At 47.4% G+C, this 15384-nt stretch overlaps 1 protein-coding gene across 3 annotated transcripts in view; it reads left to right on the plus strand.

Moving 5' to 3' along the window:
• PIP5K1B (phosphatidylinositol-4-phosphate 5-kinase type 1 beta) overlaps positions 1 to 15384 on the plus strand; it is a 310428-nt gene that overhangs the window by 26407 nt on the left and 268637 nt on the right. Inside the window, exons 1-2 of one of the 3 annotated variants that reach the window (XM_042964802.1) lie at positions 14357 to 14465; positions 14624 to 14781. The exons of 1 other annotated variant lie outside the window; for it this stretch is intronic. In XM_042964802.1, coding sequence (XP_042820736.1) covers positions 14656 to 14781 — 126 coding nt within the window. In that variant the 5' untranslated portion in view covers positions 14357 to 14465; positions 14624 to 14655. Of the gene's footprint in view, positions 1 to 14356; positions 14466 to 14623; positions 14782 to 15384 lie in introns of those variants that run through there. One more of the 3 variants, XM_042964805.1, reaches the window with a different exon arrangement.

Raw genomic sequence — 15384 nt, forward strand, 5'->3', positions numbered from 1 at the left:
ATTGTTCCTCCTTACTTATCCTTCAATCATTAACAGGTAAACAGATAACCATCTCTGGAGCCATCCCTGTTAAGGAAAGTTACCTTTAGCACAAGCCTACGGACTCTTTTAAATATGTGTGATAATTTCGTTTCAAGGGACATGGGTCATGTTCGAATGCTGCTTTCGAGCCTTAGAGTTAGTCTGTTCTAGACTAACTCTTGATGTCTGAAAGTTGCGGTGTTTCAATTTAACATCAGTTGACGAGTCTCTGTTCTACCAGTATGATTTCTGATACTTGTCCTGTCTGGGTAGGATGTGTACGTTTTGCCCTGCAAGTTTCCCAAGAGAGGGAAACTTGACCTTGCGTTGTGTACGGTGGACAGAATCTAAGATGAGCCAATTTCCTTTGTCTTCCCAGCAAAGAACAGCCTGTGAAATGAAGCTGATGTCGCCTATTTCGACGGGTTATTGGGAAGATGGGCTAAAATAAAGCAATATTGGTAGTAGGAATTAGGTAAATACTGAGTCGTTTGTTTTGTGCTTTTTATAACAGGTCTCAAGCTTTTTGTGAGGTGCTGAGGGCAAAGGGGGTAACATTTAGAGTGGGGGTGAGGTGGGGAGGGAAATTGCAAAACAGATGAGTGGGTTTTGCCCTCAACAGATTTACAGCAGATTAGAGGAGCCAGGCACTGTTAATTAGGGGTCGATAGGAGTGCTGAGTATGGCAGGGTTGGGGGTAAAGCCAGCCCAGGGGCTCTAAAGTAAGCCTTGGAGGTGGCAGGGGAGCTGGTGGTTCTCCAAATCTGAAGACGGGCTGGTGCCAAGGGCTTACAACATGCTGTGAAATTGCTTTTACAGGGGTGCCCGAGTGGCTCAGTCTGTTGAGCGCCTGACTTCAGCCCAGGTCACGATCTCGTGGTTCACAAGTTCGAGCCCCAGGTCGGGCTCAGAGCCTGGGGCCTGCTTCGGGTTATGTCTGTCTGTCTGTCTGTCTGTTTCTCTCTCTCTCTCTCTCTCTCTCTCTCTCTCTCTGCGCCCCTCCCCTGCTCACACTCTGTCTCTCTCTCTCTCTCTCTCTCTCTCAAAAATAAATAAAAACACTTAAATCAAAATAGAAGTTGCTCTTAGTGCTGCACTTCAAAAAGTGTTAAAATGTTAGAATTATGCTCTTTGCTTGGGCACATGGCCTTTTCTTTGCAGTGTTTCAGGAAGTATTTCATAATAAACAGATTGCAAGCCTTTTTATAACGTGGAGGCAAGGAGACTAGGAGACGAGGAAAGGAGCGAGCCGGGTTCCAGCACCTTCCGGCTCATCCTCCGCTTCCGGGGCTCCTGTGCTTCTATGTGAACCAGGCCAAGAGGGAGTTGCTTCTAGAAGCTCTCGAAATCTTTCCTGTGACCCTGGGGAATCAGTAGTGGGGTGGAGGAGATAAGCATTTTCTTTAAACCGCTCTTACGGACTTAGCATTCTCCGGTGTGTATTTCCAGTTATCTGCAGGCATGTCTCCTCTTTCCTGCGGGGTTGTAAGTTCCTTGAAGGAACGAGGGTTGCCTGATTATTTTTTTAGGAAATAAAACGTTGCCCAGAGCGGTTATCTTGACCTCAGAATCATGTTGACGGATGGAGTCCCCTGGATCACTTGCACTTACTTGTGGCAAAGTCCTGTTCAGGAGTTTCTGGAACGAATCATCCGGGGTTTGGCGTATCTGGGATCCGAAGGAAATTCATGCCCTTGCCACTTCTGACTTCGGCTCCACTGCCAGATCCCCTTCGGCCCACTTGGGCAGCGGCGATGGTACGTCTCACGTGGTCTTCATTCATATTTCTTCCGAAGCTCCCAAGTGTGGCCACCTCCTGTTGGCGAAAAGGACCTCAGAAGAGGGGGCGCTTGGTCTCCAGTCTGATAGCTAAGCCAGGCAGTCAGTTGGGTCTGGTAAACCGAAGATAGCGGGGCCTAAAGAAAATAGTTAACCCATCTAACAGGTGCGGCAAGGCCAGTAGTTTTTCCCCGGGCGAGGCATTCTGGGGGTGCTCAGGGTTAAGTAGCCCCTGGCCTGAGAGACGTCAGGAACACAGCAGAGTAGAGAGGTGCGCCCGCCCCTTTGGCAAAGCCTGGTAATTCTTGGCTGCGTGGAGTGGGCGTTTCAACTGATGGCTGCCGCCGGGGTCGGGCATCTTTAAGCTTGTCATCCGGTGGTGACCATGAAGAAATTGGAACCTCGGACCGATTCTGATGCTTTGCACCTGCGGAGGGAGGCCAGCACCTTGTTCCTTGTAATAGAAAGGAAGGGTGTTTGATTTAGGTGTAGACCACAAGGTGACCGTAAATACTCATGTACTTGGGTAATTGAATCGGCGCTCACTTATTTTTAGACATCATGTGAGAAGCTGGTCACCCAACCACAAAACTGCCAGTGGGAGATGGGAAGCAGATGGCCAGAGAGAACCTTGCTCTGTGTTGTACGTGCTCACACAGCGCGGTGCTGGGGGCTGGTTACTCCTCTGGCCCGATGCCTTGTCTCTGCCCAGTCTCCTCGAAGCATGTGAGCTAGCCTGGCATTGCAGCCGAAACGCTACAGCCTTGCCTGTCTTAGTTTTCGCTGTTTGTCCAGCCTGTGTCCCTCGGTCCTTCGCACTGGCCAACGTGTGAAGAACGATGGCTGACCGTGGTGCTTCCTAAAGAAATTTGAATCAAGTGCTCTCTTCCTTGAGTCCCGTTGTCTCTGCTGTACACAGACTCCGTGTGACTTTTAGGTTTGGGGGGCACAATTGGATAAACGTTTTCTCAGTCAGTTTGGGGCCTGTAGACCAAGGGTTTTTAACTTCCCTTCTGAGATCACCACTTACTAAAATACCTAGACTCTGTAAGGGATCGTTTAGCTGGTAAGATGCAGCGAGATGTGCTGCGGTGATTAAGAGCATGAATTTGGATTCGCATTCAGCCTCTGTTTCTTCCATGTGACCCCGGGAAAGCCACTCGGCTGCTTCACTCGTCAGCATGTTCGGCTATAAAATGGGGGTAATTGTGTGCCTCTGTCGGTGAGTTGTTGTAAGGTGGGATTCTTTGGAAGATTGTCTGAGAAGCCCTCAAATGTTTGCTGGTGTTGACTGGACAGTTAGAATGATCAGCGCGCCAAAGGTAACTGGAAAAGTAGACGAGTTTCACCCCATGGAGGAACTCAGAGTGGAGGTGAGGAGGTAAGATCGTGAAACACAACCAGCAGGGCCGGGAATGCGAAATAAGACGGGGCTACCGAGAGTTGGGAGAAGGGAAGGGTCACTCCGGTGGGGGAGGCACACAGGATTACTGCAGCTGGAAGAATGACCAGAGAAGGGGGACGTGTCCCAAATGGGGGAGGGGGAGGGGAGAAGGACAGCAAGAGCAAAGGCTGAGAGCTCCACGTGACCTTACGGCTGGGTTAAGAACTTGGCCACTGAGGACCAAAGGGTAGCAGGCAGGTGATTCCGGAATATGTCATGTGGACTAGATAGAGAAGATCCTACTCTTTTCCCTATGCTTTTTTTTTTTTTATTATTGTGCTGAATGATACTTGCTCCCCTGGCTTCCTGTTCAAATGCCCTGAGACTCTCAAAGGGATGGGATTGTCTCTGCAGTCTGTGGAAGGCTAGAGGAGAAACTGGGTTGATAAACAAGGAAGAATGGGCTTATCTTCAAGCTATAATTTAATGGAGAAGCCATTCTACATAGCATTGGGTGAGGTTAAAAGGGGGTGGGAGGGAAGTCCGTCAGTTTGTCGTGGGAACCTTCTGCTAAGCAGACAGGTGGAGGCTGAGGCTGATGGGAGTTTGTTAAGACCAACTGCCTAAGTGGAAGAAGCAGTAGGGGTGATTGTCTCAGCATCTGCTGGGTGGCTAAGTGGACTCAAAGTCCAATACCTTTTGGTTTTGTTGGAGTCACTTGGCAGAATACAGTGGGGGAAGTCACTGCATGGGACTTACCACTGGCCACTCAGGAAGAATTACTGTAGGATGTGGAAGACCAAGGAACCTTTGAAGACAGTGCTGATGATCTGTTGGAATTACTTGCAGTGAACCCTTTAGAACTTTTTTAGACATAGAGAATTCTCAAGACTACAGCGTAGAGTGTGGGCGGCACTCTTAGATGAACACGGTGCCCGCGTCCCAATTCCTGAACCAACATCTCTGCGTTATAATCGACTGAAGTGTGCACTCTATTCACGTTTGCTGATTTTCCCGACTGCCCTTTTTGTGTTCCAGTTTGCATCTGGGATACCACATTACATGTAGTTGTCGTGTCTCCATGGTTCCTAATGACGGTGCCAGTATCTTAGATTTTTCTTGTTTTTGATGACCTTGACAGTTGACAGAATTACTGTCCGATGTGTTACAGAATGTCCCTCAGTTGGGATTTGTTGCATGTTGTCTCATGATGAACCCAGGGTAAGGTGTTTTGGGGAGATAATGTGCTGTTCTCATCACATCATAGCAAGATTACATATCCTATTAACATGACATCACTGTGATGTTGATCTTGATTGCCTGGGTGAGGCAGTGTTTGTCAGATTTCTCCACCGTAAAGTTATTCTTTCTTTCCTCCGCCTTTCCACACTGTACTGTTTGGAAGGAAGTCCCTATGTGCAGCCCACACTTTAAAAAGTAGGAAGTTACGGTCCTTCCCTTGAAGGAAGAGTTTCTGTAAGAATTATATGGAATTCTAGGGCACCTGGCTGGCTCAGTCGGTGGAGCACTTGACTCTTGATCTTGAGGTTGTGAGTTTGAGCCCCACACTGGGTGGGTAAAAAAAAGAAAGAATGTGGAAATCTTCTGCATGGGAGATTTGTCTATTCTGCCCCCATTTGTTGATTTTTAAAAATTTTTTTAAATGTTTGTTTACTTTTGAGAGAGAGAGAGAGAGAGCGTGTGCGCAAGTAGGGGAGGGGCAGAGAGAGAGGGAGACCCAGAATTCGAAGCAGGCTCCAAGCCCTGAGCTGTCACCACAGATCCTGACGCGGGGCTCAAACTCGTGGACCGTGAGATCATGACATGAGCCAAAGTCGGATGCTTAACCGACTGAGCCACCTAGATGCCCCATCCCCCCATTTGTTTATTCAGTCATTTATGTCTCTGTGGCCTCCTCTATGTTATACTTTTTGAGTTGTAATCTGATGCTGCTTTACTTTCTTATGTTGTCCTAGCTTTGGCCCCCATTTTTATTTGCTCTTTTAGTTCATTTCTGTATCCCTGACGTGCCCCCTATCATTGTGGGGTCTTGTTTGTTTGCTTTCGCACCTCCTTATTTCCTGACATTCTAAGCACTTGGGGCTCGTCCTGTGTGTTTCCAGTCTTGAATCTCTTGGAATCTGAAAACAGAAGAACAACTCTGGTCATGAGACATGGGAGTAGGGTGTTAGGAGGGCGGAATTTAAAACATTCAGTGGAAATACATTGGATCTCATGGATTTTAAGGGACATGTGACCCAAAAGGGCTGAGAGTTTCTGAAGAATGGAATTCTGGTTGCACAAAAACTATGAAACTTGATGAGACAGACAGGAGACGGCATCTGGGTTCAGAGGATACTTGATGACTAACTTGATTTTTAAAAGGCTCATGCAGAAGACTTGTGATTGAACAGGGAGTTTCCATGAAAGGCATCACTAAAAGTTACTTGGCTGGTGGTTTGTGAAAACAGTATTGTGACAGCACTAAACGAAGTGGGTACAGTTCACCTTCAACCGAGCTACATATTTCATTTCTCTGAAGTCCTCTCTAATCTTAAGCGAGTCCCTTAACAAATATTCATGGGGGCATCAGGGTGACTCAGTTGAGCATCCCGTTTTTGATTTTGGCTGAGGTCGTGGTCCCAGGGTTGTGGGATCAAGCCCCACATCAGACTCCACACTGAGCGTGGGACCTGCTTCAGATTCTCTCTCTCTGTCTCTCTCTTTCTCTATTTCTTTCCCTCTCCCTCCACTCCCCTTGCCCTCTGCCCTGCTTGCTTGCTCACTCTTTGTCTCAAAAATTAAAAAAAAAAAATACACACACACACACACACACACACACACACACACACACACACACACACACACATATTTCTGTAACACCCACCGTGTGAACTCACTTAGGCTCCAGGAACACCCCAATAGGCCAAGCTGCTGATGTCTGCGTTGTTAAGGAGTATACGTTCTAGTTCAGGGAGACGTATAACAACGAGGTATTTTTTAGAATGACAGATGGTAATACATGCCACAGGGAAAAGTAAGCAGGATTAGGGAATTGGGAGGTGGGCGCTGGGATTCTTATTGAAAATAAAGTCGTCAAGGAGAGCCTCATTCATAAGGTGGTGACCTTTGCGCAGCGACTGGAAGGAAGTAAGGTAATGAGGCATTAAGATACAGATGACGTAGCCCCCCCACTATTCTCTTACACAGATGACACCAAAAGGTATCCCAGTGTGTAATGTGTGTGGCGTGTTATTTCTAGTCGTACACGCTCACAATGTTCAAACTAGAAGTGAACACAAAACTGAACTATCACTGTGTAACAAACACACCTTGAAGTGATAAAAGGCAGTGCTGGTGAGGTTGTAGGGAAATAGACATACCCACCTCTTTACGGATGATGTAAGTGTTTGGAGAGCAGATCCAGGAGACGGCCCTGCCCTGCCCTTTGTCCTAGGAAACCTACCCCTGGATATGGTACTTGAGGCAGAGGGAGCAGGGCGTGTGGAAAGTATGAAGGAGTGTGCTTGGTATGTTCTAGGAATAGAAAGTTGGCCAGTGAGGCCGAGGTGGCGTCAACAAGGCAGAGAGCAAAGGCGGGAAGCTCGGAGAGCCGGAGGGAGTAGGAGCCGGCTCGTGCCTGGGTGGAGGTCACTGCCAGTCACGTAAAGTACGCGTGGGTGCCTCTTCCCAGAGCCGTGCGCTGCCACGGACCTGGGCTCTGTATGTTCTTCTCGGGACTTGGGCTTTTTCTTTGCAATGACAGAAGCCGTTGGAGGGTTTTGAGCAGAGGAGTAAGGTAATTAATTCCATATTTGAAAAGGACCATTCTGGGTCTTAGGTGCTTGTGGGCAGAAGTGGGGGGACTGGTTACGAGGTCTTTTAATCTATTGATATATTTCCAACTGTTTCTATAAATCTTTTTTTTTTAATTACTTTATTTATTTAGAGAACGAGCAAGCGAGCCGGAGAGGGGCAGAGAGAGAATCCCAAGCAGATTCTACACTGTCAGTGTAGAGCCCAGTGCGGGGGTCGAACTCAGGAACCTGAGCTAAAATCAGGAGTCCCGATGCTTAGCCTCCTGAGCCACCCAGGTGCCCCAGAACCTCAGTCTATCTGTATGTATTTCACAGAGTAATAATCGGCATGCCTGCCGTTTCCCCATCTGTGTGTGTTAGCAATTTTCTTCCGTTGCCATACGCTCCTCTGTTTTATCGTTTTTAGTGGCTGCCTGGTCGTGTATTAGTGTTGCTGCTGTAAAAATTTACCATAAATGTAGTGACTTCTGAGGACACAGATGTAGTATTCTACGGTTCTGATGATCAGAATTCCTACAGTTGAGGTATTGGCAAGACAGTGTCCCTGCTGAAGTCTCTAGGAGAGAATGTTGTCTTGCCTTTTCTGACTCCTGGAGGCCTCCACGTACTTTGGTGCATGACCCCTTCCTCTGTCCTCAAAGCCAGTAACAGACCAACCTCAAATCTCATCTCTGAGTCTCTCCCCTCTGCTTCTCTTGTCATGGCTCCTTCTCTGGCTCTGGCCCAGGCAGGGCCCGCCTCTTAGCATGGCCCTTTGTGATGTGTTGGGCCTGCTTGGATAATCCAGGGTGATCTCTCCATCTCAAAATCCTTAAGTGAATCACATCGGCAAAGTTCCTTCTACCACGTAAGACCACATATTCACAGGTTCCGTGGGTCAGGCTTGGACATCTTTGGGAGGGGACGTTATTTGGCCAACCGTGGTTGAGGTTTTGTAGTTCATTTAACCATTTCCATTGTTGGATATTTAGACTGTCTACTCTCTCAATATCTGTTGGATATTTAGACTGTTTGGGGCCATGATGATATTTCTGAGGGGCATATTTGTTTACTTGGACCTTCTTTGATTTCAGATTTATTTCAGAATGAGTCCCTTAAGATAAACATTCAGGTGTAGCTTTCCTGGTTTCCAAAGGGCATAAACATCTTTTGTATTTGCCCTCCAAAGGCACAGTTAACGTTATCCTAGGTCCAGCGGGTATGTCCGTTTTCCCTGCAAACTCACCAGCATGCTGTTGAAAGGTGGGTTTCCATGGCTTTTGCTACAAGATGACATTTCGTTGTTGTGTTAATTTCTTCACTGGCCAGGTTGAACCTTTTTGGCCTACGTGCAGGTGTGTGTTTGAGGCCGTACAGTGTGTGGTATGTCCTTTGTAGTTTGAAAATAGTGTCTTTGTTTGTTTTGCTTCTTAGTTATAGCTGGAGCTAGAAGAATGGAGACAGAGAGAGACTAGTGCATAAATGAGAGGATGAGGCTGACATTAATACATGACATGTACAGACCTATTTTGCTTCCCTTCTCCGGCAAAGAGAAAAATGATCTTCACAGTGAAAAGGGAAGAATTAAGGGGGATGTAGAAGACGGTGAAAGAACATCTAGTTAATCTGAAGGAGTTCAGATCTCTAGGACCTACTAGATCATATCTGGAGGTGTCGAAGGAGTTAGTAGTTACCACCTTTGAGACACTGCCAGTGATCGTTGAATAAATTTTGCAGGGGGGAGACATTTCAGAAGTTGAGAAACCTGCAAATGTTCTTCTGTGCAACTTTTGAAGGAGTTTAATTCCTGACACGTCAGCGTATGAATCGTTCCCTTGCAAATATTCTGGATTACCATGCATGTGCGTGATTTGCAGACCCATAGAAGAGATTGTATTGATCCCTAGAAACCAGCATCAATTTACTAATGTGCAGTCACTAATTGATCACATTGCCTTTTTAAAAATGTTTTCATGTTTATTTATTTTTGAAAGACAAAGTGCGAGCGGAGGAGGGGCAGAGAGAGACACGGAGACACAGAATCTGAAGCAGGCTCCAGGCTCCGAGTTGTCAGCACAGAGCCCCACTCGGGGCTCGATCTCACAAACCATGAGATCACGACCCGAGCCGAAGTCGGTTGCTCAACTGGCTGAGCCACCCAGGCTCCCCCACGTTGCCTTTTTCGAGAAGTGTTCTAGATCGGCAGAGGAAGAGAGAGCCATAGACGTGGAAGCATTTGACAAAAACCTTTCACACATTTCCTTACGCACATAATAGCGGTTGGAGGATGGCAGAATGATCCAGTAAGTTCACAGCTGAGTCTATTCATATGCCATAGCTCAATTAACGATTGAGTGACAGCTTGGAAAGAAGTCCCCAGAGGCAGGACTTCAGATTTTTCCTTGGCCCCCATGTAAGAAAGATCCTTAGGACTTGGATAGAGATCTTTAAAAGCCCTGTATTTTATCTGGCTGATGACACAAAGTTCAGTGGGCCAGCTAATAAACCAGTAGAATAAATAGTCATGCTATGAAATATATATTGTCCAACTATGACAATGGCTCTAAACCATATTTAACAGAAATAATGAACATTTCTTAAAAATGGAGGTTGCTTTGAGAAATGAAGCTGCAGTTGATTTTCCTTCTTTTATGGCTTTCCTGAATTTCCCCCCAATTAAGAATAAAAGCAGTAATAGTTTTCTAGCAAAAACAAGTTTGATTCCTGTTTGATGGGAGAATGCTGGGTGCTACCTATGGTTCATGTGAGAGCACAGAATAATGTGAAAATTGCTGGAATGATAGGAAAAGATCCAGGTGCTAACCCTGGCACTGCCGTGAGAGAGTTAGTTTTCGTCCTGGGCAAGCAGTTGGCCTCGCCTTTCTGGGTGTGAGTTTTCTTATCTGAAAGGTGGGGACGGAAGGGGGGTGGGGTGACCTTAATCGCTCTGCCCCATTCCCGCTCTCCTGTGGTCATCAGGCACTTACAACTTGGTCCTCGTGCTCCTCAGCGAGTTGAACAAATTTCTAGACTAAATGGACCTTCCAGATGTTTCTGGATTAAACAGACTGTTACAGGCCCTGTGTGAAAAGGGCTCCATTTACTTTCAATCTGCAAGTTCTTTCAGATCTCCCTCCTTCAGGGTCCTATGAGACTCCTTATTTTCAGCCCTTCAATCCAGGGTTAATTAAGCACTACCCTTGAACCCCTTTCGATCAACCAGCCAAGACCAACATCTGTTCTTGTTTAGGGCTCAGACCCACCCCTTGGGATTTCAGAATGAGCTGGAGCCTCTGTTTGACTGGTTCTGCATGGCTTTACCCTTTACCCAAGGAGGACTTGCCCTCAGCATCTGTGTCCTCCATCGGGGCACCTCAGACCATCCTGGTCAACATCTGCTCTCGATCACAGACTCCTCCAGCCTCCTCCCTGGCCACCACCATTTTGATTTAGCCGTATCCGTCGTGAACATTTAATTTTGAATTTTTAAGCCTCACGTTTTATCTTCCCAACGTAGATCTCCATGTTATCAGTCCTAAAGGGGTTGAGCGGTTTCCTTGTGTGTCTGGTCAAATTCTTCCCTATCATTAGTCGTCAGATATGACCCAGCGTCGGTGTTTCTGCTTTTATGGAACATGACGTCTTAGACACCTTTGTACAGTCTAGCCTTTTGGCTTCTTTTGTCTTATTTCCTTAAATTCTCGCAGTTGAGGTCTGTGATTGAGGCCCAAAGCCACATGGTTCTTGTTTCGTTTTGGTCGCCTTTGTTTTGACTGACTGCAAAGCAGACAGGCCACTTGGGCACACTACGTTCTTCCGTGAAAACTTGAAGGTATTTCAGAATTCCGCGCTTCCGCTGAAACATGTCTATGTCCGTCTCCTTCCAGGGCTTCCCTCAATACCGAAGTCATTTGGGGGGCAGGAATAGAGCACACCCTGAGGTCTCTCTGGTGGCAGTACTTTTCAGCCTGCTCTTACCTAGATTCTTTTGGGGCTTCGTCCACCTTGGATTCTTCCCACGGTCAGCATTTTTTTTTGCATTTTTGCAGCTCGACTCGGGCACTCCCATCTCTGCTCTGCCTGTGCATGCTCCAGGCTTGGCAGCTAACTTCAAGTTCTGAGTCTCGGTTAATTACTGCTCGGCCCAGGCGGCAAGGCGACGGGCATATTGTCCAGGCTCCGGCATGCTCTCTCCCTGCCTGCCATAAGTGGATCTTGGGTTCATGCGTTATGTTTCTGGTTAGCCCGTAGGGAGTCCGTATGCTTGTCTGAAAAACAATTCTTTAACTTGCCACCTGTAGCCGGTCCTTCTCTGCTCCTGTGTCCTTGGAGGCCATGTCCCCACCCCCTTTGCCTAGAAAGCTCTCCCAGCCCAGCCAGCTGGAGATAAGCAGAGCGAAATGGAAAGCCACTCCTGTGTGGCCCCAGGCTGCTCTGTACACGTGCTTGCGTCAAATGTCCGAATTTTCTTCCTTAAGTGAAAGGTTTTAGAACTGATGCTTTTGTCAGATGGAGATGATGCTTGTTCCTAACAAGCTCCCTATTTACAAATAGGAAGTACCTAAAGCCTTTAAGGTGTGGGTGCTTCTAAAGAAGGTTTTCAGTCTGTCTGCTCTCCAGACCTTTTTGGGGCTGGGTAAACGTTAAGTAGTGTGGACGTCTGGGTGGCTCAGTGGGTTGGACGTCCAGCTTCGGCTCGGGTCGTGATCTCACGGTTCGTGGGTTTGAGCCCCGCGTGGGGCTCTCTGCTGACAGCTCGGAACCTGGAGCCTGCTTTGGGTTCTGTGTCTCCCTCTCTCTCTGCCCCTCCCCCACTCATGCTCTGTCTCAAAAATAAAACATTAAAAAAACTTAAAAATATTGCTGTATTACATCTGCTTAACATGATGCCACGGAGTGGAAGTGAAGTGACTATTACGTGTGTAGTTCGCAGCAGTAGAAGATAGAATAGCCCGTTTCTTAATTGTTCCAGAGATGCCTGGCTTCAAAGGATAGGGGTGCGTTCTGATACAGTTTGACCTTGAAAGTCTCTAGAGGTGGGCTTCTGTGCAATGCAGGCGTAAGACCTTTGTAACCAGGACGCAGGTTCACTAGCTGTGACAAAGTCACTGGGGCTCCTGTAGCAACTGACTTGTTTGCATGTCATAAAACTATGATATAATGCTAGGCAAATATTTATTTAGCGAGAAGTGTAGGTGTGCACAGTAAGTCTTGCTCTTTCCTTATGGAGCATTTCCTTATGAAGTTCGTTCGTCCCTGACTCTAGGACACTGTGATATCATGGGAGTGGCACAGGCCATAAATGTCACAAGATCTGAGTTCAAGCCATGATTTGGCTAAGTTGTCTGCCAGTTGCAAGGCTTGAGGTTTGTAAGTCACCTGAGGGTCCAGACGTGTTTTACCTACATGATTGGGAGAGATTGGGAGAAATACTGAATTAGGTCATTTCTTTTTTTTTTTTTTAATTTCTTTTTTTAACAATTATTTATGATTGAGAGACAGAGACAGAGCATGAGCGGGGGAGGGGCAGTGAGAGGGAGACACAGAATCTGAAGCAGGCTCCAGGCTCTGAGCTGTCAGCACAGAGCCTGACGCAGGGCTCGAACTCACGGACCGTGAGATCATGACCTGAGCCGAAGTTGCACGCTTAACCGACTGAGCCACCCCTAGAACACACAGTTCTTTTTTTTTTTTTTTTTTTTCTTAATGTTTATTTATTTTTGAGAGAGACGGAGACAGAATGCTAGTGGGTTAGGGGCAGGGAGAGAGAGGGAGACACGGAATCCGAAACAGGCTCCAGGCTCTGAGCTGTCAGCACAGAGCCCCAGGAGGGGCTCGAACTCCCAAGCCGCGAGATCATGACCTGAGCTGAAGTTGGACACTCAACCAACTGAGCCACCCAGGCGGCACCTGAATTAGGCCATTTCTAAAGACTTTTTTGCTTTTCCGTATCTAATCAGTGTATCTAAATGTCATTTCACCTCTCCTCTTACAATTATTTGCCCATTTCACCAGGCTTGGAAATACAGAAAATTACAAAGGAAAAAAAAATATATATAACCCGTATTTCCATCACACAGACAAAATCATCATTTACATTTTAAAGTATTTCGGGGCGCCTGGGTGGCTCAGTTGGTTAAGCGGCCAACTTTGGCTTAGGTCATGATCTTGCGGTCTGTGAGTTCGAGCCCCGCGTCGGGCTCTGTGCTGACCGCTCAGAGCCTGGAGCCTGTTGCAGATTCTGTGTCTCCCTCTCTCTGACCCTCCCCCGTTCATGCTCTGTCTCTCTCTGTCTCAAAAATAAATAAACGTTAAAAAAAAAAAAAATTTAAAGTCTTTCCTTCCAGTCTTTTTTCTAAACAGATATAGGTAAGAGTGGCTAAACCATAGTGCGTACATATATGTCACAAGTGGGATCATACCATATGCACATTTTCATAAAGTGGTTTTTGTTTCATTTAACATCGTACTGTGAGTATTATCTCGTGTGGTCCGAGTAGTGCTGTGTTTACATAAAACTACGTAAAAGCTTGGTCATTTCTGCAGTCTGTTCCAAATGTTCTCTATTCGAGAGCCCATTACAGGCACTCTCCAAGCCGAGCACACTTGTCTTGCAAACATCCTGTGAGTACACACAGCCAGGCTTTGCCGTCATCCCAAAGAATAAGCAGTAGGAAGACCCCAGAGCGCTTTGTGCCCGTGGCAGGGGGTCAGGTGGGCACAGCCAGGGACCAGAGTGAGGGTGACGGGGGGCTCCTAAACAGTGACATACGCGTGGGACCCAGCAGGGTCTCTGGTGTCTTCAACAGATAGTTATGTCTGGGCACAACTTGGTGAAACAGAGCCGATGGGGATAACGGAAAGAAACTCGGTAACTAACCAAGGCTTTCCTGCCTGTGCCCTGCTCTGCCCCACTTCTCGCTGCCTTGGTTGGACACCCCTCCGCCCCTCCCCCACGTATCTCCTTCTCCTCCACGGGCCTGTTGCATTTTGTTCATGCTGCAGATAAGGTTCTTATCGTATCGTGACTGGAAGGTTTCTTTTGTAGCAGTTGCTGGGTGTGGGGAGGGGTAGGGTAGGTTACAAGACGTGCCAAGCGTAGGTCTCCCCTTCCTACATCACTGAACTTCAGGGTAGAAAGACAGTCTAGTTAAGGTCAGCAGAGCCTGTGAAGATGCGCAGTCACTGAATATTTTAAAATCGTTTTCTCTTTCTTGTTTGCTGGTGCGTAGCGTTTCAGCTGCATCACGGGCTGTATGGTTTTGGCGGGCTTGCACCCACGGGGGTGCCTGGGGTAGGACACCCTCCACTGCGCGGGAGCTTTTACAGATGCTCTTAGAGGCCCCTTCTGGTTCTAAAATTCTGTGATTTCTAGCATTGTTTCTATGGGAAGAGGCATTCCAAGTTCCAAGCAGCTGAGCTGTGGATCTCCCCTCCTTTGAGTTGCGAAACCCCCATGTATGAAAGCGTCCTTGAATATGCAGGTAGGTGTATATAATTCCTTTTATGTGTACGCAACCGTAAGACCGCTGTCGAATGAAACCTCCACCTTATGTGGCAGCCACTGCCTTCAGAGCCTCCCGCCATTTGGTTCTCCTCACAGTGCTTGTTTGAGGTGGGCATTACTGCCTCCATTTTACAGATGTGGAAGCTGAGGCCCAGCGGAGCTAAGACATGACCGCAGGTCTGTCCAACTCTGAATCTTGTGACCTGTCTTCTTTGGTGCCTGCTGCCTCCATCCCTGCGCTAGCCAGCCTTCCTTCTCTCTGCTTCGTCCCCAAAGGTCCTTCCACAAGAGAGGTGAAAATTAATTTTTTTTTAATATGTTTTGATGTTTATTTTTTATTTTGAGAGAGAGAGAGAGAGAGAGAGCGCGCAAACGGGGGAGGGTCAGAGAGAGAGACACACACACACAGAATCCAAAGCGGGCTCCGGGCTCTGAGCTGTCAGCACAGAGCCTACGCACGGGGCTCGAACTCACGGACCGCGAGACCGTGACCGGAGCCGAAGTCGGACACTTAGCCCACAGAGCCACCCAGGTGCCCAAATTCTTTTAGCTGTATCTGTGTTAAAGCAGTACTACTCGCTTTGAGAGACCCGACTCGTTGATTCTCGTAGATGGAGTCATGGACCACGATGGGGGTTTTTCACTCTTTTCTCGGTGGGCAGTGAACGGGCAGTTGACGTGGTCTCAGAATCTGTAGAAAGAGTAGCCTGAGGGAAACCTTCTGTATAACCTAACACTGAAGTATCCAATTAGAAACATCAAATAAACATACCAAAGCTCATCTGTAGGGAATAGACTGGGGTAGTCAACAATGATGAAAAGCAGCACCCCCCCCCTCTCTTAAAACATATGTACACTGTTCACATGAATCTAGCTTAAAACATGAGCCGGGATAT

This window comes from Panthera tigris, chromosome D4, assembly GCF_018350195.1.
Source record: "Panthera tigris isolate Pti1 chromosome D4, P.tigris_Pti1_mat1.1, whole genome shotgun sequence".
Classification (NCBI taxonomy): domain Eukaryota; kingdom Metazoa; phylum Chordata; class Mammalia; order Carnivora; family Felidae; genus Panthera; species Panthera tigris.